Source organism: Vicia villosa, linkage group LG1 (assembly GCF_029867415.1).
Source record: "Vicia villosa cultivar HV-30 ecotype Madison, WI linkage group LG1, Vvil1.0, whole genome shotgun sequence".
In the NCBI taxonomy this organism is placed as follows: domain Eukaryota; kingdom Viridiplantae; phylum Streptophyta; class Magnoliopsida; order Fabales; family Fabaceae; genus Vicia; species Vicia villosa.
In genome coordinates, this window is record NC_081180.1 from 65,002,775 (window position 1) to 65,025,189 (window position 22,415).

The following is a 22,415-nucleotide window of genomic DNA, read 5'->3' on the forward strand; positions in this document are numbered from 1 at the left end:
TGAAGATGTTGCTATTGTTGATGATTTCTTTATTGTTTGTGATAGTTGTGTAGAGAATGTCAATTTATCATGTGATGAGATGGATTGGATGGTTGATAGTGGTGCTTCTACTCATGCAACCTCGAGACGTGATCTTTTTTCAACTTACGAGATTGCTGACTTTGGGTTTATTTGTATGGGAAATGATGGGCAAGCTAATGTCATCAGAATGGGAGATATTTGTGTCGAAACTAGCAATGGGACTATTCTATTTCTCAAAGGTGTGAAACACATTCCGGAACTTCAATTCAATCTTTTATCCGTCGAAAAGTTGGATAATGAAGGATATGATAATTCTTTTTCGAGCAATGAATGGAAGTTAAAGAAAGGCTCAATGGTGATTGCTAAAGGAAAAAGGAATTTGAACTTGTATGTCGTCCAACTTGGGGTTTCAAAGTGCTACATCAACACTTATGACAATGATAGCTCATCCCAATCATGGCACAAGCGTTTGGGTCATATGAGTGAAAAAGGTTTGAGTATTTTGGCTAAGAAGAATGTGTTGTATGGTATTTCTGATGCAAAGTTGAGAAAGTGTTCACATTGTTTGGCGGGCAAGCAAAAGCGAATTTCATTTATGTCATTCGAACAAAAGAGGAAATCAGAAGTGTTGAATTTAGTGCATTCTGATGTGTGTGGTCCAATAAAGACATTCACTTGGTGGTGCATATTACTTTGTGACCTTCGTTGATGATTGTTCTCGGAAAACATGGGCTTATACCTTGAAGACAAAAGATCAAGTGTTAGATACCTTCAAGTCGTTTCAAGCATCAATTGAAAGAGAAACGGGGAAAAAACTCAAGTGTATTCGAACGATAATGGGGGAGAGTATATTGGACCTTTCATAAAGTATTTTCAAGATCATTGTATACGTCATCAAAAGTATCCACCAAAGACTCCACAATTGAATGGGTTAGCCGAAAAAATGAATAGAACTTTGGTGGAAAGGGTGAGATGTTTACTTTCTCAATCAAAGTTGCCGAAATACTTTTAGGGAGAAGCATTGAGCATGGTTGTACATATTTTAAACCTCACTCCATGTGTTCCATTGAAGTTTGATGTTCGAAATCATGTTTGGAGTGGTAAAGAAGTTTCCTACGACCATCTTCGAGTGTTTGGGTGCATGGTTTATGTGCATATTCCGAAGGATGAGAGATCAAAATTGGATGAGAAGTCCAAGAAATGTGTGTTTGTTGGGTATCGACTTAATGAGTTTGGGTATCGATTATTTGATCCGGTTAAAGGGAAGCTTATTCGTAGTCGTGGTGTTGTATTCATGGAGGATTATACCATTGAGGACATCGACAAAGTTGAGAATAAAGATCCGATTTTTGAAGATTAAGAAATGATTTATACGGACTCAACTACTATTGCTCCTATCCCTATCACTTTCGAAGATGTTCCAATTGAAAATCAAGGTATGGATTTAAATGTTGACAATGTTTTAAATCCTAATGATATTTTTGATGTAGGTGCTACGGAAGACGTTGTTAAAAATGAAGTTAATTAAGAGGTTGAAAATGTTGAGCAACCAATGCTTCTAATGAATTGAGGCAGTCTACTCGTGATAAAAGGCATTCCGTTCGATACCCCTCGAATGAGTATGTTTTTCTTACCGATGGTGGAGAACCCGAAAGCTTTAAAGAATTGTTGGAGGATGAGAGAAAAAACGAGTGGATGGATGCCATGGAGGATGAAATGCAATCCCTTCGTGAGAATAATACTGTGAAGTTTCCAAAGGGTAAGAGAGCATTGAAGAATAGATGGGTTTATCGAATTAAGCAAGATGAGTGTACTTCTCAGAGAAGATTCAAGACTCGTTTGGTGGTAAAAGGTTTTAAACAACGGGAAGGTGTTGATTTTGGAAAGATTTTTTCTCCGATTGTGAAGATGCAATCTATTTGATGGTTCTTGGGCTAGCCACTAGTCTTGATTTGGAAGTAGAGCAAATGGACGTGAAGACGGCTTTCCTTCACGGTGATCTACATGAAGAAATTTACATGGAGCAACCAGATGGATTCCTAGAAAAGAGAAAAGAAGACTATGTTTGCAAATTGGTAAAAAGAATTTATGGTTTGAAACAAGCACCTCGCCAATGATATCAAAAGTTCAACTCGGTGATGATTGAACATGGGTACAAGATAACAAAGGCCGATCATTGTGTGTTTTTCCAAAATTTCTCCAAAGGTGATTTCACTATTCTCTTGCTTTATGTGGATGATATGCTAATTGTTGGAAAAGATATTTCAAGAATTAAAGAATTGAAGAACACTTTGAGTAAATCTTTTGTTATGAAGGATTTAGGAGAGGCTCGAAAAATTCTTGGTATTGAAATTGTTCGAGATCGAAATGAGAAGAAGTTGTACTTGTCACAAGAAAAGTATGTTGAGAAAGTCCTTCGGTGTTTTAGTATGTATAAGGCTAAAGCGGTGAGCATTTCACTTGCTTTCAAGCTTAGCCATAAACTATGTCCATCTACGAATGAAGAAAAGTTGAGTATGAAGAATATTCCGTACTCATCAGCCGTTGGTAGTTTGATGTATGCTATGGTTTGTACAAGACCCGATATTGCTCATGTCGTGGGAACGGTGAGTCGTTATCTCTCAAATCCGGAAAAGATCATTGGGAGACCGTGAAGTGGGTGATGAGATATTTGTGTGGCACTTCAAATTCGAGACTAAATTTAGGATGCAAGAAGCCTATGTTGGTTGGATATACAAATTCAGATTTGGCTGGTAGCTTGGATGATCGAAAAATCTACATATTAGAAATCAAAGTTGTAAAAGTATGTTGCACTCTCTACTACCGAAGTCGAGTTTATAGTCATCGTGGAAGCGTAAAAAGAGTTGTTATGGTTGAGGAAATTTGCAATGGAACTTGGTATGAAATAAATTTTGTGATAACCAAAATGTCATTCACTTATCGAAGAATTCCTCCTTTCACTCGAGGTCGAAGCATATTGATGTTCGTTATCATTGGATTTGTGATGCATTAGATTTCAAGTTGATGGAGCTTGATAAGTTTCAAACTGATGACAATGGTTCAGATATGTTGACAAAAGTGTTTCTTAGGGGAAAGTTTGAGTTTTGTCATATGGAAGCCGGATTGGTGTTGCCCTCCAACTAGTCGGTCGGGGGAGTTTGCTAGGCTTTCCCTCCTATTTGGATAGGCCCAATTAGATGTGAGTTAGTGACCCATATGTGTGTAAGCCTTTACTATCACCTAATAGGGAGGATTAGGTTATTCATTCATTGTGTGAGGAAGAAAACAAGAAAAAATAGAGAGAAGAGTGGAATCCCGCAGCCTTATTTCAGCACAGAGACGTTCCACTAAATCGGAGCTTGCGCAAAATTTAACGGTCGGATCGTCCTAAAATTTTGACACGATGTTCATGACTCATAGGAGCCCGTTCTGAACGATTTTCATTGGATTCGGAGTTTTCTAAGTCAGTCTGTCGAGTCCATATTTGAGGTCAGAATTTTTGGTGTTTTTGGGTTGTTTTTGTCTCTCTTGATTCTTGTTGTATTCCAAGATTAGTTGCAAATCTTGATGATTTTTATGTATGTCTCTAACTAGTGTTAGAGAGAACCTTGCTTGTACCCATTATTGATTATAGTGGAGATTTTAAGTGGCCTGCAGGTGCCGTAGTTTTTTACTCCTAGTTAACGGAGGTTTTTCCACGCTAAAATTGTGTTGTATTGTTTGAAGTGTTTTTTTATTGTCTCTAAGTTGCATGTGATATTTGAGAGAGTGTGCGTTGTTGTATTATTCTGCTGCGTTTGTTATTTTCTCCCAACAATTATCCGGTAATATAAGTGTTATTTCTCTATTATTTGAATTGGTATTATGTTTGGTAAAACTAATATAGCATTAATTAGTTGAGTAGGAATTATACTTGTAAGAGAAAACAGGTTGAAGATCTACTTGACAGAAGAACGTGTTGTGTTGAAGTGGTTCAACATCTGGAAGCAACATGTCAAAGAAGATGTCGAAACATGTTCCCTTCGACATCGCGCTAGGGCTTATCTTTCAGTTACTTCAGACTCAAGTAATTGACAGCTGCAGAATATTATTAACCAATATTATGCAATTATATGTGGTGCAAAGAAGAATCTGAAAGAATCAAATCAGAATATGTTTGAATGAAGACTTTCTAATTTTGGATACTTATTAGGAAGATTTGATTGACGACCTATTTAGTAGGAGAATCTTTTGAAGATTTGTTACAACATATTTGTTGTAATTAGAAGCCCAAGTCCAGTTGGGAATAGGTTATAAATAGAAGCTTTGTAACATAGGTTTAAAAAGCCAACCAATATGTAAAATTATAAAGGTTGTGTTAATAGGTGAAACCACCCGATTTGTGGGATGGTCACCTTGTTCTCACTCAAAAGCCTTTAGGTAATGAGTTGAGTATTATTCTTGGAGGAAGCTTTTAGGCAACTCCAAAATGGTGTTCTTAGTCTAGAGTCAAGGCTGAGTAAGGAGGGAAATGTGACTTCCTTCCCGACATAGGAGTGTGTCTCCTCATCATGGAAGTGTGTCTTCTATTATGTGGATACAGGATTGTGGAAATTAAGTCGTTGGTACAATTCCTGGGACTGGAAAATTGTAAAACATCACTGCGGTGATTGGAAGTGGGATGGAGATATTCCATATCTAGGGAGGACCTAGGTAGAGATTGCATTGGGTAGGGATTAAGTGAGGGGCTATAAACTTTGGATTAGTTTAGCTCCAAATTGATACTACTGATAGTGGATTTCATTCCTGACTTGGTATGCCCCCAGAGTAGGTGTGTTTGTCACCAAACTGGGTAAACAATTCTGTGTGTTGTTTTTTGCTTTTCAATTCTGTCTTTACATGTTCTTTGTCATGTTGATGTCAGATCAGATGTCTCGACATCCTATAGGACATCTGAGTTCTACTATACCAGAATTTCAATAAGTTTTATGTATCAAATGTCACACCAACAAGTTCTTAGATCACATCAAATAGAAGTAGTATTGGTTGTCCAATTATATCGTGGTGTATTTATATGAATATCAGTGGCTTAAAATGACATATTTTTTTGACAACAACCTTGAAAGAATGTATTTGCATCAGAACCTGCAATTTCATTTCAAGATGGGAATAATGTACATGTTGCTTCTAAAGCAAAAATGTTCACCAAAAAGATGTATCTTCCAAAGCATAATGGTTTTCTAGAAGATAATTTTCATGCTGGATGTCTCAGTATACAAACATGATTCTAAAGGTTGATAGTTGGTACTTGATTTCAGATTGACACTAGAAATAGAAATGTAAATATATATTTGATTTATAAATTATATAAACAGGGGCGAAGTGGCCTAGTGGTTTGAATCCTGACTAAAGGAAAATTTTTAGAACTTTTCTTGGAATTTAGATGACCTTGGTGATGAATATATGCCATGTCGGATGCCACACGTACGAACAAATACCATATAGGATGTTATGCGTGCAAAAGTAGACTCTGTTTGTGAAAATTAGACGGAAAAAACTTAAATGAAACTATTTGAAGATCTAAGTGACTACATTGTTCCTTTTAAAAATTTGTGAAAATTAGACGGAAAGAACTTAAATGAAACTATTTGAAGACCTAAGTGACTACAGTGGTCCTTTTAAAAACTAAGGGACTAAAATGGATCATGAGGTAAAGATAAGAGACCAAAAAAAGTATTTTTCTTTCCTTTTTTATCCCTTAAACTTTAGTCATCTATCAAATATCTTATACTCAAATTCGTTTTTTTTACTAAGAAGCTCTATCCAACTTTTAAGAATGCTATTCAAAAAACTTTCCACACTTAAGAAGAGGAGAATATTTCTTCTTTTGTTTTAGAACTTCAAGCTCTTTTGAATTCCTTCGAATTCAAACAATATACTATAAACAAGCCTAGTGAGACCCTATAACTTGTAACACTCTTACATGAGAAAACCACAAATCTTTTTAATATTTTTCAGAGAGAGGGTTTGATAGAAAAATATGTTTCCAAATCATTGAGAAATTAAATGAGCCCTTATGACTTATATAGGTTTCTTAAATGTTGGGGCTATTCAGAGGTCAACAGGAAGGAGCATTTTTACATTAGGGCTTTCCTTTTATTAGCAAGACACTTTGTAAGAGACACCCCACATACTCACCAAATATCTCAAGGTGATAGGTGTGTGGGTTCTCATACTTGTAAATGCTCAAGTCTCCACATTTCTAACCAATGTGGGACTCCCCACACTACTCACACTTGTTTTTCTCAACACTCTCCCACAAGTGTGATTCTTTCTATAATGTTCTCCCTCAAGCTGAAACTCTTTTTATCACATACACTTGTACCACTATTGATACTTTCAACGGGCCACCTCCTACCACCACCTTGTGGGTAGGGAATTTCGATACAAGAGAGTCAATCCCTTCAATTGAACCAGACTCTAATACCACTGTTGGGGCTATTCGTGGACTCAACATGAGGGAGCATTTTCACATTAGGACATTCCTTTTATTAGTAATACACTTTGTGAGAGACACACCACATACTCACCTAAAACCTTTGCATACTAGGTGTATGGTGGATCGAACTAGGCTCTTGATGCCAAATTTTAGAACTTGAAATCACAAGGTTGAAAAAAATGGAGTAATTGAATATGGAGAGAGAGAGAGAGAGAGAGAGAGAGAGAGAAATAGAATATTGAGGTGAGACCATATATTTTCACTAACATCGATAATAATATCTCCAAGGTATTTATACAAGATACAAGTGGATAAAGACACAAGAAACAACATCGATAATAATACCTTCTAGATTTGCATAAAATAGGATTTGATCATGATATTTCACGGGAGTTTAAAGTCAATTACCACATACAACGCTAGTGAAATGGTGATTGACGATGTTCAACTCCTGAAATGGTGATGCTGATAATTTATATGGTGGTGCAAGGTGGACATATAAGGTTAGCACTCTAACACGCAAGTCGGCTATAGAGTCCAAGTTGAGTGAGTTAAAAAATAGAGATAAGAATAATGTACTTAGAATCTCAAATGTGTTGATTATATACCTTAAATAATTTTTCTGTGCTTTGCATAGTTCAGCTAGACACTTGGACTTCGTCTGTATTGGGTCTTTTTTTTTTCCAAAACAATAATATATAAAATAAAACATTAAAATAAAATAAAAATAGTAAATGAATTAACAAACTTAAAAATACATTTAGAACATGTTTATGTCACTTTAGAAAAAAGTCCATGCCTTTATTTAAGAAAATCTACCTTTTGCATACACATTCAAAAAACCACCACCAATAATATTTTATTATGATATCTTTGAAATTTTCATAAAAACATATGAATTTAATTTTTAATCATTTAAATAAAAAATAATAAACAATAAATTTTGTTGCTCGAATTCAGGATCAAATTACAGACCTTCAGTTTACAAGATTGACGCTATACTTTTAGACAAAAAATTACATAATTTTATTTGAGAAAATCTACATTTTGCATACACAAACAACAAACCAAAAATAATAATCCATTAAGATAGATTTTATGTTTCCATTCACACAGTGGCGGAGCCAGAAAAAAATATAAAGCCTGGGGAAAAAATTTAAAGATCGCAAATTCACATGGTATATAATATATAAATAGTCATTAATCAAAACAAAAGGGACTCGTCACTTTGTCAACAAAAATATAGTTTAAAATAAAAGAAATAAACATAAACTTGCAACAGCGGGTTAAATAAAATTACGAGGCAAGTGTCCTTTTCGAGACTTCTTTGCGGTGAATGTTCGAATAATATCAATATCAACAAGTGACTTGAATATATCCCGCTCGGTGTAACATACCATCAAGTCATTGAACCACACATCGTTGATCTTATTGCGCAATTTAGACTCGATAATCTTCATTGCTGAAAAAGCTCTTTCAACGGATGTTGTTGACACCGGTAATATCAAAGCTAACTCAATAAGTTTATAAACCAATGGAAATACCAAATGCTTCTCAGTTTGAACCATCTTCATAGCCAAACTTTGAACATCTTCACAAGTGGAAAATGAAGCATTTCTACTCACTTGAAGCACATAAGTTTCCAGTTGATCCCTAATTGTTCCCCGGTCTTCATCAGAAAAGTCTACATGATAAATATCAGCAAGACGAGCAAGCTTATCAACATCGAACTTTGAGAAAGAGTTCTTGGGGTCAAGACATGAAAAGCAATCGAGTATAATATTACTTCCTTCACTAAAGCGGTGATCCATCTCCACACATATTTTATCAATAGTAACATAAAAAATCTCTGCACGGTAATGATCAAGATTAGTAATAGTCCTCCCTTCTGCTCTTGAACGACCCCAGACCGGTATTTCATCATCCATATTTGGTACCAGAATACTTTTAGCAACACAAAATCCTTGGACATCGGCAAAAAAATTATTCCAACCACTCTCTCTCTCATTGTGCTTAACCGAGCTTTAACAACATCAACTAATTCCATGGTATTCACAATATTAAGATATTTTCTTTGCAATACATTTGAAAGCTCGTTTGTAATACCAAACAACTTTAACATTAACCTCAAAATAAAAGCAAATTTAAAGCTCTCCATTTTTTCTATCAAACCTGTTGCTTGAGATGGTCCACGTCCATCTTCATCAACCATACTAAGCACCTTTAACACGGAGGACCACATTTGATCCAAACGAAGCAATGTAGTATGGTGTGAACCCCATCTAGTATCCCCGGGTCTAGTGAGACTAGATGATTGGTGCAAACCTCTTCCTCTAGATATCTCACAACTTTCAAGTTTATTTAAAATATCTTGGTGTTGTGCCTCTGTCAAAGCATCCCTCCTCTTACAAGATGCATTTGTTGTATTCACAATCAAGGTGATGTACTCAAAGAAATCATGAATAGATGAACAACTACTAGTAACAGACACAACAACCAATTGCAAATGGTGAGCATAACAATGGACATAGAAAGCATAAGGGTTTTCATCTAGAATTTTTCTTTGCAAACCATTAAATTCACCTCTCATATTTGAAGCTCCATCATATCCTTGCCCTCGTATCCTTGAAATAGATAATGTGTACTTATCAAGAATACCATAAAGAGCATCCTTTAATGACTTAGATGAAGTATCTATGACATGATGTAGAGCAATAAATCGTTCCGCAACATTTCCTTTGTCATTCAAAAACCTAAAACAAATTCAACCAGTTTAATTGGCGGCATAAAAAATAATAGGTAATAAAAATTGGAAATTAGAAAATACAACTACTAACCTCAACATAACCGCCATTTGCTCTTTGACGGATATATCACGTGACTCGTCAATAAGCACGGAGAATTGTCTATCACCAAGCTCTTCCATAATCACCTTAGTAACTTCATGTGCACAACACGTTGCAAGCTCCTTTTGAATGTCACCGCAAGTCATTGTGCAATTTTTTCCACCACGGTCAAAAGCATCCCTCACTTGTTCATTCTGAGATTTTACCCAATCTACCATCTCTCTAAAATTACCTTTATTTAGCGAAGTAGAAGATTCATCATGGCCACGGATAGCCATGCCTTGTGCTATGAGATATCTTGAACAATATAAAGAACAAGTTAAACGAATCTTATACAATTCTTCTGATTCCTTTGTTGCTTTAGCAAACTTACTTGTCACACTTTGTCTTTGATTATTATAATCATCGTAGTGCTTGACACATGAGTTGTGCAAACTATTATGACTACCAACATGACCTTTCAAGCCTTGAGATGCATGCTTCCAATCTCTATATCCGCTTTTAGTGAAGACTTCAAAACCAAAGTGTTCGGCCCTCCCGGGTTGCTTAAATAGAAAACAATAAAAACAATAAGCTGCATCTTTTATCTCACTGTATTCTAACCATGTATAATTCTTATACCATGATTTACAAAATGCTCTTTTAACACTTCCAAATTGAGTACGAGGAAAGCTTGACAAATCTAGTTGCATTAGACCCTTCAATATATATGCCCTCCTCACTTGGTCTTGAATATCCGGAGCATACTCATTAATTTGTTTCCTACGACCTGGATCACGCACAATCTCATTTGGATTAAACTCATTAATCACATTATTAATCAGTGGCTCTAATTCAGCTTCCGGTTGCACAACATTCACATTCTCAATATTTTCTCTATCAACCAAAAATCTCCTCATCTCTGAATAAAAGATAAAATAGTTAATAAATTTAAAAATAACCTAAAAAACCTATAATGAAAAGGTATCAACAAAGAAAACTAATTTATTAACAACCTAAATAACAACAAAATCTCTAAACCAATTTATAATGAAAAGTTATTTAGGTATCTACAACTAATTTATAAACCAATTTTACATAAACAATTAGTAACCTAAGCTATTTTGACAAAAAGCTATTTTGATACAAAGCTATTTTGACAACACAGTAAGAAGACAAAAAACGTTAAATATAATCAAGAAATATCTTTGTAAATTGTATATAATCTCCTTGTCATATCTCTCATTAAAAAAGCTAAGAAGATAAACATCCTTTTTAATTTTCCAGCCCTTAGTATAGTCAATGGACAAATTCTTAGTAACTATAACCTAAGAGTTATAGTAATTATAGAAATTCTTATGCTTACATCTTACTGTTAAGAAATTTTTTAATTAACATTTGCTTACAGTTTAGTGTGTCACTATAACTCTTTAAGACCAATTTGTGAATAACCTAAATAACAACAAAATCTCCTCATAAAATCAAAACATTGCTATATACCAGAAACTGAAACAACAAATAAAAAACAATATTATACCGAAAGCCGGAAGCGTGTGATTTGCTAGATTTGCAATTGCGGCAACGACGTAGTCGAAGAGACAGAGGGAGGAACAAGTAGGCGACGAAGGGAGGGAGCAAATGGAGGGAGACAACCAAGAGGAAGGTGGGAGACGACGTTTTTTCTTCTCCTGCTAGGCTGTTACGGTTCAGCTTCTTGTTCCCTTTTTTCCTTTATTTTTTTTAATGAAATTTAATACTATAATATAACTATAAAAAAAAAATTGGGCTGGGTGGAGCCCGAGCATAGGCCCACCCGTGCCGTATGGTGAAACCGCCCCTGCATTCACAATATATGTATTTATTTTGAAAACATTTAAATAAAAAAACCAACATATACCATGAAATTTGTTGCCCTCACGCAGGATCGAACTACGGACCTTCAGTTTACAAGACTGACGCTCTACCACTGAGCTATAAGGGCAACTTATATATATATATATATATATATATATATATATATATATATATATATATATATATATATATATATATATATATATAAAAGAAAATTAGATGTTTTGGAAAAAACCATTTTAACCTTTTGTCTTTGTCCGTCATCTCATCATTTTGAGGGTATTTTGTGTCTAAAATTTACTTTTTGCAACAAAATTGTATTTTTGCAACTAAATTGTACAATTTTGGAGGTATTTTGTGTCTAAAATTTACATTTTGCATGAGTAAAATAATTATATACACTTTCAGTGCATGATTATTTTTCTTTTTTTTTTATTCACAAGTAAATTTGTTTCTAAAATATATGTCATTAGTTTAATTATTTGTCAAATGTTTGTTATGGGTCAAAGTCAAATTCTATAATTAATCTAAATATTTTTATGAATGATGCCTACAAAAAATAATACTCCCCTGTCCCAAAATAAATGTCACATTTGGAAAAAAAATGTATCCCAAAATACTTGTGACTTTATATTACCAGTGCAATTTTATATTTAATCTTCCAATTGTACCTCTAATAAATACTCTTAATTCATTGTTTTATCACTTAATATTAATGTTATTTCAAATACACTAATAGTTAATCAAGATAATTCGGTAAACTCATCACTTTCTCTCTTTCATTTATTATTGTTTCTTAATCTATGTGAAGTGGACCATTGCGACAAATAATTTAAGACGCAGGGAGCATATGTGTACGAGGTAAAATATATCTGATCTATGTATTTTTATAAACAGTGTTATTTATATATGGAAAAAATCTATTATTGATATAAATATTTTTATATACGAAAATTTACTGTTGATCCACATATTTTTGTAAATGATAACTAAACATATATAATATTTGTATATAGGAAAAAATCTATTATTGATCCAAATATTTTTATATACGAAAGATGGTATTTATGATCAAAAAATGGTATACGAGAAAAAATCTATTATTGATCTAAGTATTTTTATATACGAAAATTTACTATTGATTCAGTTATTTTTGTAACTGATACCTAAACATAAATAATATTTGTATACGAAAAAAAACTATTATTGATCTAAATATTTTTATATACAAAAAATGATATTTATGATCCGCAAAATTTTGATTAAAAAATGGTATACGAGAAAAAATTTATTATTTATCTAAATATTTTTATATACAAAAATTTACTATTAATCCAGATATTTTTGTAAATGATACCTAAACATAAATAATATTTGTATACGGAAAAAAATTTATTATTGATCTCAATATTTTTATATATGAAAGATGGTATTTATGATACAAATATTTATGATCCAAAAATGGTATACGGGAAAAAAATCTAATATTGATTTAAATATTTTTATATATGAAAAAATCTATTATTGATTTAAATATTTTTTCTTTTTTAACCTTCTATTTAAAATAAATATATTATGTAAACAAATGCGCGTACCAGACCATAAAATGTGCGTATACATGGGTTTGTTACTAGTTTATTCAATAATAATAACTAAATTGTATTATCCTTTCCCACCTATTAATGAATAAAATCCTCATGTGTAATTTATTTTTCATAGATTAATACATTAATGATGCTCATAGTTATAGGTTGGGTCGAAATAGACTTTTTGAAGTCTAAGCTTAGTCTACTAAAAAAAATTCAAAGCCTAAGTGTGACCTTTAGTTTGTGATAGTCTTAGTTTTAGGCCTGAGCGTGCCCTCTTTGTAGGTTCGTCACACAAAGTTTAATGTTTCATGAAATTGTATCCACCATAAATGACTTCATCAATCCCGAGGAAGAAGGCTCCAAGTCAACATTACTAGCACTAGGTGCATCTCTACCAAAACTATTGCTAGGTAAAATCTCAAAACTCCCAACATTTATGTCTCAACAAACATTTAATCTACTTAGCCGTCAATTCATTTTTAACTCATCAAACACCGAGTCAACAACTTACTTCTCACACAATTGTTTTAGACTTAATCTCATTCCCAGTCAAATCACACTCCTAAATTAAAATCATGACTAGATAAAAGGAAATGAAAGGACATTAGAGAGTAAGAGAAAAAAACATGAGTTCAAACTTCAAGATGGATTGAACTTTCATTAAGTGGAAACAGTAGTTTAGGAAAGTGAAGAACATTTTCGCAAAACAAGTTGTGTAAAGTGAAACGGAGGAAAAAAGAAATGAAGAGACAAATATTTATAAAGGAAAAACCCTTATATCGTAAGTGGCCAATAATATTAAATATAACAATGAAGGCTATATTCCTAAGTAGTTAGAGAGAGAAAAAAACATAAAGTATTTAAATTATTACACTAGCTGATGTGGGATATTTAATAAAAATCTAAAACTACCAAAAGAAGGGACATAATATAGGATTAACTCGTCTAGTTGAAGAAATATGAACTACGAATTACTTGCCCCCCCCCCCATAAGTCTCGTGCTTGAGAGACTGCATACCACCATTATTTCTCACTTAATCACTTTGCCCCTACAGGGCTCATGCTCAAGGAACAATGTACTAGTATATCCATAATGATATAAGTCCATTTAGCATCAGTGAGCTTCAAACCTCTAATCCTAGAGATTGCTAAGCCATTGGAGAGTACCCAAAAGGATATGGGCAATATTAAGTCAGTCTTGAGTCTGAATGACATAGCTCACCGTTATCCTCCAAATCCGGAGATCTCTAATCCCATATAGAGTACTCAAAAGAACATGGAAGATCTTATGCATATCTCGAGTCGGGTCAGTGGAGTTCACCATTAGGAAAGGATGGCGAGTTCATCCAGTCCAAGGTCGGCTTAACCATGGGTTAGAAGACCAACTCAGCTTGATTGACTTAACTATGACTCCTGTAAAAGTTTGAATAAAAGACTAAAAACTTCAGAAAAGGTGGTTAATGTCTAATAATAGAAAATAATAGCATGACAACCACATTCACATAATAAGAAACACAATTAATGACCATAAATAGACAAAATAATTAATGTATGAACAAAGGGATTTATGTATATATACACTCAAGCGCAATTGAATAAAGAAAACTTATTCAAAAATCACTTGGACTAACGATTTGGTGGTTCTAATACTAGTAAAGCTACCTATAATGTACTTTTGCAAGCACATTTGGCACCCATCACGGGGTCCTGATAAAATTTACCTAAGCCACACTCATATACATATTGTTGTTAGTCATAACCTCGTATCACAATGATAAGGTCTATTGCAATTAGTAACAACAATGACCAAAAAGTCACAGTGGAGATTCTGGTCACCATGAAAGTCCTGCATTGCCAAAATTAAACTTGGCAAGATGATATTCACAACCTTGAAAAAACAACTACAAATGAGTATTGACAAATATAAGGAATCCCTATATCCTTAATATCTCTCCTCTAAGATATGGGTCACACCTATCTTGGTTAACTTTAATTCATGCCTTTGATAACTTTTGATGGAGAGAGCAACCCTCATGAGTATATTACTAACATCAATAATCAGACGTAAATAATTGGTGCAATGTTTTTTCTCAAGTATAAACTTCTTTCGGGGATATTAAAGGAAACAACTTTCTACTAGTATATGAATATTCTCAGTTTTTTAATATCTAGTTATCATGATCTCTCAAGGAAGGTAATTTATCAATTTGTTGCAAGCAAACATTGGAAGGTTTCTACCACATGTATGTTCAATGTATGACAAGGTCATGCCAAATACTTGCGATGGTGTTTGGGAGTTTCAATGACGTTAATACAAAGGTAGTAAATTTCAATTAAGAAATGTAGTAAGGGATATCCGTATACTCTTTGGCCTATCATTATGGCCTTCGGGATATCATTGAGCCCTTTGGAGTATCATTGTTCCCTTTGTGGTATCATTGTGTCCTCTTAGATATCGTTGCACCGTCCGGGATATCAATGCACCTTTTGGTGTATCATTACACCCTACGAGATATCATTGCACCCTCCAGTGTATCATCTCATCCTCCAGAGCATCATTGCACCCATCGGGGGACATATCATATTAAATCCTACATGGAAAAATTCAAATTAATTAAACGTGTAACCAAACCGCCAAAATGAAAAGTCAACAAAAAGTGAACAAGATTGAATAAACCAATACATTTGATATGTTGGGTCTTGTTAGAAGAATTATCGGGCAAGTTATATTAATGATTAAAAACACAATTAATCTCTGTCTTTAAATGACATATAATCTTCAATATACTTAGAAAACATAACTCGGTTTTCAATACCTCATATTTCAATGGCGAGTTAAAGCAACTTAATAAGAATGATGATGAGATCTATGATTATTTTGGACCGTATATTAGATAGTCTAAATAGGTTCATTAATGATGCAATTACACATTGTCATACCTCAATTTTGTCCGGATATTTTACTACTATATTGGTTTTAGCAGCATTTGATCTTGAATGAATGAGATAGTCCATTTGATAGTATAGTGAGTGTAAGGAACACAGGTGCGAGATGTCCTGAGTTCAAATCCTGTCGTTCCCATTTTTAGTGCTTTTTCTTTTTTCATTTCCATTTTATTTATAAATTTTTTTATTTTTACAGCAATTTATAAAATTTATTTTTGAAAATATAAAAAAATCATTTTTTAAAACTAAAATAAACCAACCCTAAAAAAGAGGATCAAGGTGAAAGAGAGAGTACAAACTCGATACCTCAAAGGTCCAATTGATGTGAATGATCTGATAAACCTCAAATTGTTTTCCCTAAGGTTGTGAAAATATGAAGATGTCTGTTAATAATAAATATAGAAGTTGCTAAAAATATTATTGATACTATACTATATCTATGGACGATGAGTTTTATATTCTTGTTCACGATGAAGTTAACCCTACATACAATATATGTTCAATATAAGGAGGCCTAGGTTCTTATTCAAGTTAATATTCCAGCAGTTCGGATCATACATAAAAGGGTCGGTTCCTACTCTTGTTCGCAAGCCTAATATTCCAAAAGTTGTTAATTTAATGAAGGGCCCCCAGAAACGGTTGAAATACCTCAGATAACTGATGCAATAAATGATGAACAGGTTTCGATAGAGGCATATTCGATTCAAGAGGTACTCAAAGCCTCGATGCCTTTTCATCTGGTACTATTTAACAATGTTACATATGAGGTTGTTTATGGTAAGCTTGATATAGGGATGGCAACGGGCACTGGATAGGGTTTGGACAAGATATTATAGTATCCGTCTTCATATCTACGGTTTAAAAAAAAATCCGCGTACCCTAGCCCAAATCCGCGTGGACACCAATAATTATACCCGTATCTTATGAATATCTCAATACCCATACTCGAGTCCTTTTACCCGCGTTTGTAATAAAATTAAATTAATTAATAAATTATAAAATATTATATAATTTAAGTTTTTTTAACAATATTAAAAAACTTATGGATGCTATTGTTAAGTCAAAAAATAAAAAAAGTACTTTATTAAAATATGTAATAGTTTAATACCGATATTTTTTTAAAAAAAGTGATAAATATGCATTTTCATGTATTAATTTAAAGGTTTAAATGCAGTTGTGCCCCCTTAAATTTCTCAATGGCTTGAATTTGGTCCTCATATTTTAATTGCTTGATTTTGATCCCCAAAATTTTTAATTGATTGATTTTGGTCCCCCAAATTTCAATTGTTTGATTTTGATCCCTTAAATTTTATTTTTTTTATTGTTTTTTTCTTTTTTTTTTTAATTTTCTTCTTTACGATTCTACTTTTATTCTCTTTTTTATCGTTAAACTTTGAATGTAATATTTAAAAAAAGGGTAATGCTAACATGTTCCCTAAGGGCACATGTTAAGTATACTATAATTAAAAAAAATTAAATGCAACTAAATGTAATAAACTCATATTTAAAGTTTCAACATATTGAATGCACGTGTTCCAAGAAAATATTTCTATAAATAACTTATTAACTTGTGCCCTTGGGGCACATGTTAGCTTTTCCCTTAAAAAAATTAAATATTTCATTCAACTTATGCCTAATGGTAAATTATTTTGACAAAAAAAAAATAGACTACTACCTCATTAAAATAACAAACTCTTTGCCCAATAACCCTTTCATATTTAAGTATAAAATACCAAAGTCTAACAACCCTATTAGTCATAGAGAATTTCAATTTTTTTATAAAGAATATTACATTCAAAGCTTAACTATTAAAAAAAGAAGAAAAATAAAATTATAGAGAAGAAGATTAAAAGAAAATGAAAAGTAAAAAGAAAAAGTAACAAAAATTTAGTTCACATGTCATTAGGGGACTATCAAATGCAAAAGCAAAAAAACTTGAGGGGTCAAAATCAAGCAATTGAAACTTATGGAGTCAAAATTGAACAATTAGAAAACTTGAGATCAAAATCAAACAATTAAAACATGAGGGACTACGATCAAGCAATTGAGAAATTTGGGGGCCAAAACTGCATTTAAATCTAATATAAATGATATTATATAAATATGTAGTGCGGGTATGAGCGATGTGAGTAGTAAGATACCTGTGTCCGCATTCATACTCACTTATTTTAATAGGTAATTGTCCGTGCTCGTATTCATACCTATTTTGTGAATTTTTATTCTATCCATTATGAGTATTTTTTGTAGATACCCATAAAATATAAAAATATAGGTCAAATTACCGTCCTACCTGATAACATAAATTTATTATTGTAGATGGTGCATGATAAGAATATAGTGATGGTGGACTCACTTGAACAATAAGAGCATGACAATCAATATACTGCAGTTTTTTTTTTTTTTTGTAAGCACAATATACTACAGTTAATATATACAATTATACTCCTTTTCTTTTAGGCCCAGGCAATTCACATTTTAAAAATAAAATTAAAATATTTTATGAAAAATCATATTATTTAAAAGAATATAGTAGTTACATATGAATTCACGTCTTCTATCAAAATGCATAAATAGAACTTCTCAAAAAAAAAAAACTTTTGACCATAGATAAAATTAAACAGTTTCTTTATGGCCCCCAATCTTCTTCAAAATCTGCGGCGAAATTCTAAAAATGCCCCTATATTTCAGAAGTGCATCTCCGAAGTCACTTTTTTATGAAAAAAATTGTTTCGGATGTGCACTTCCGAAAACACCTTATTTTTTTGAAAAAAAATGTGATTTCGGAGATGCACTTCCTAAAACACTTTTTTTCCAGAAAAAATGTGACTTCAGATATGCACTTCCGAATTCACCCCCTTGCAATATTTTGGAAATGCACTTCCGAAATATTGTCTGCAAAAAATAAACCACGTTGAATGCTGCTCAGTTAATATTCCTAATTAAACCATAAAATTAGATATAGCTCTTGTATCCATGGTTTATGCATTTGTTTATTATTTTCAGAATAAAGAATTAGTTTACTGCAACTGTTGTCGTCTGCTAGATAGATCTAGTCCTTATATTAACCAGTTGCCTGATGCTCTTAAAGGAAAAGCAGAAAACTTCATTCGTGATATCTCTTAAAAGCAGAGAAATTCCAGTTCATTGAAACAAGAAGATTTGCTAAAGTTGATGGAGTACAAGTACGTCTCAAGTCTTGCTCAACCGGGTGAACCAGTTGGTGTGTTAGCTTCTTAGTCTGTGGGAGAGCCGGCAACACAGATGACGTGAGTGAATTAAATTTGTTCAACCCTCCATGAAGACTATTCCAAAATCTCATCAAAATTTTGACATCATACACAATAGAGAAATTCATGTTGATTAAATTAAAGAAAATAAGTGTTTTCGGAGATGCATCTCCGAAAATACATCTCCGAAAACACCACAAAATGAGTGTTTTCGGAGATGCATTTTCGAATTCTGAAAAAATCTGAAGAAAAAAAATACTTCGGAGATGCATCTCCGAAGCAGGAGTATTTTGAAGTTTTCAGCAGGGGTTATCCCCACAGAGGGTCTACAAAGAAATTGTCTAAACATGGGTTCTAACCCCAACATCTACATTTTAATTATTTTTACATTGTTTACACAGAATATTAAGAACGGTGATCAATATTCTTAATAATCACGCAAAAAAATCTCCTTAGTTTTGATAAATAACGAGATAAAATATGTTTACCCCTCCGTTAAAAAAAACTGAGATAAATAATTTTTGTAAAATATTACATAGAATATTAAACAAATCTAGATTCATCATCGTCGTTGTAATTTTAGATTTTGTTACATATTTTGTATGCATTCAACTTCTAATGCTTCAAATATTGAACTCTCTTCTCAGTTTAACTTGAAACAAGAATGTTTTTCTGCACTTGCAATCTATCATAGAGAACTTTTATGACCTTCTTTTTAACTAAGCGTTGTTCAAGAAATACAACAACAACATCAAGACCATTACGTGAGATAGATTGTAAGAGAAAAAAATTTGTTCAAGGATAGAAGAACATCAAAGATTTTTTTGTCTTGCAATCCATCCCAAAGAATGATGTGTAGGAGTTTGGGGCGATTACATATAAGTTAGGGTTATGATAAAATTTGTTTAACTAGTGTTTTTATAGTAAAATCTAATTATTTTATCTTTAATTATTACATAAACCGAAGGGATAAATCATATAGTATACACTTACAAACAAATAAAAACATAAACTACAATGGCTGGGATTCGAAGCTTATCCTAAATTGTTTTTCTCCCCTGTTATATTAAAATCGAAGGAATATGTGATTTTTTTTATAAAAATAAAATAAAATATGGTGCGCCTTGACATTATACTTCAATTTTATTTTGACAGAGGTGAAAGTTTTGTCATAAAATATATTTGTAGTAGTTCAATTATAAAATAAACTAAAATATGTAAATTTCAACATTCGCATGCCTCTTAACAAAAACATTAGCAACCCTATTTTCTCTTCCGACTGTTAATTTTATATTCGTATATAGTAATTATTTGCATTTGAATTGTTTCCTTTGAAGGCAACTCAAAAGACTAGTTTTATCTATATTTTAATGTGAATATTATGATTTCATTAGTATATGGTTAAAGTTTTTGTTTTTATGTAATTATATTATGGGGTTAATAGTTATTTTATATTATTATTTTTTAATGATGTGTATGGCTTAGTTGACAATTTTTCTTATTATTATTATTATTATTATTATTATTATTATTATTATTATTATTATTATTTTAAATGGTGTTAAAGAATAATATTCAAAGCTTAAAATGTAGGGCAAATGGGTGTTGAACTTGGCTAGGTGCTACTCTCCCACCAACTTGGCTAGTTGAATTTGTTGTCTAAATATTTGGATTAATTTAAATATATATGATAAAAAAATTCCTGTTACATAATTATTTATTTTGATGAAATTATGTATGAAATAAATATGTACATTATTTTAAATTAACATTGTTATATAGTTAATGTATAACACATAAATAAATTAAATTTTTACATAAATATATTTAATTTAAATATATTTTATTTTATTTACTTTCAGTTTATTATTGATGAAATCAAAAAACATATTTTTCATATTTAGTACTTTCATTTTATTTAATAATTTTAATTATTTTATTAAATACTCCCCCACTATTTCTTCCTCCTACGCAAACAATCTCCTGCATCATCTCCAAGCTTCACCATCTACCCCCACCCTAAAGCAAACATCTCTGCTACAATGACATCCTTATGCTCAGCTAACTCAAAAAGCCAACGAAATCTAAACATCAACACCCCTCCATCCAGCCAGGGGTCTCTCCATAATAGAGAATTGACCTCATTTCCAACTGCACGCTCAAAATTATTCATCCACCACCCACGAGCACTCATCCCAACCCCCTTGTCTATTCCTGTTCATATTCTGCCACCAAACAGACCCCCGACCGACCTTGTATGCAAACTCCCTCCCTTCCTCCCCATACCTCTGCACAAGCACCCGATAATAAAAACTTCCCCTCTCCTCCAGTATCCTCCAACACCATTTCCCCAACAAAGCCTCATTAAACTCTCTTAACCTTCTCACACCCAAACCACCTTTCTTCTTACTCAAACAAATAGTATCCCAATCAAACAAAGATATCCTTCTTTTATCCTCCATACCTCCCTAAAAGAAAGCAATAAATAAACATTCAAGAGAAGAGATTATACCTGCGGGAGCTTTGAAGAAGGAAATGAAATAAATCGGGATAGCGAACAGAACAGACTTCATGAGAATCAAGAGACCACCCGTCGAAAGATTACGACACGTCCACCTTGACAACCTTTTCCTAATAGTTTCTAAGACTGGTTTCCAAAAAATAAGCTTACGCGGATTACCTCCAATAGGCAGCCCCAAATACACAAAAGGCGTAACTCCCAGTTTACAATTTAACATCGAATTTTCCTCCTTCAACCAAGAATTAGAAATATTGACTCCCACCATGCTCTTATTAAATTTCATTTTTAAACCCGAAATGGATTCAAACAACAACGCCTCTTTAAGAGCCTTGACATTAGCCCAACTCTTAACACCCATCAGGAGAGTATCATCCGCAAACTGCAAATGAGAAATAGATTCACCTGTGCCATTCCCCGCTCTATATCCTGTAAACAATTATCCCAGGACCATCACATTCATCGAAATAATAAAACCCTCTGCCGCAATTAGGAAGAGAAAAGATGATAACAGATCACCCTGTCATAAACCTCTCCCAATTTAAATTCATCAGTAAGGCTTCCATTAACTAAAACTGATGATGTAGCTGTCGATACACATTCCATAATCCATTTCACCCACAACACCGGGAAATGCATTCTAGCCATAACTCTCTTCAATTAACACCAATCCACATAATCATATGCTTTTTCAAAATCCACTTTGAATAAAATTAATTGTTTGTTGCACTTCTAAGCTTCTTCTACCACCTAATTCGCTATTAGAATACCATCAAGAATTTATCTTCCAGCCAGAAAAGCTTATTAGGTTTCCAAAATCATCCCCCAATTAGCTTCCTCAATCTGTTAGCCAACACATTTGCCAAAACTTTGTACAAACGCCTTACTACGATATATGACGAAAATCCGCAATCCGTTGCAGACTAACAACTTTAGGTATCATAGTAATGAAAGTAC

At 32.8% G+C, this 22,415-nt stretch overlaps 1 protein-coding gene, 1 non-coding gene and 1 pseudogene across 2 annotated transcripts; all 3 read right to left on the bottom strand.

Annotated features, from left to right (window-relative positions):
• Positions 1-8,003: 8,003 nt before the first annotated feature.
• LOC131644401 (uncharacterized) lies at positions 8,004-10,244 on the bottom strand. Its single transcript, XM_058914890.1, has 4 exons — positions 9,337-10,244; positions 8,672-9,252; positions 8,125-8,462; positions 8,004-8,009 (listed from the first exon to the last, which is right to left on the bottom strand). The coding sequence occupies exons 1-4, from the start codon at positions 10,242-10,244 to the stop codon at positions 8,004-8,006; spliced, it is 1,833 nt and encodes a 610-aa protein (XP_058770873.1).
• Positions 10,245-11,233: 989 nt separating this feature from the next.
• On the bottom strand, positions 11,234-11,305 carry TRNAT-UGU (transfer RNA threonine (anticodon UGU)). Its single transcript has one exon. It is a non-coding gene; the product is annotated as a tRNA-Thr (tRNA).
• Positions 11,306-21,105: 9,800 nt separating this feature from the next.
• Positions 21,106-22,106, bottom strand: LOC131644408 (uncharacterized; annotated as a pseudogene).
• Positions 22,107-22,415: the final 309 nt, after the last annotated feature.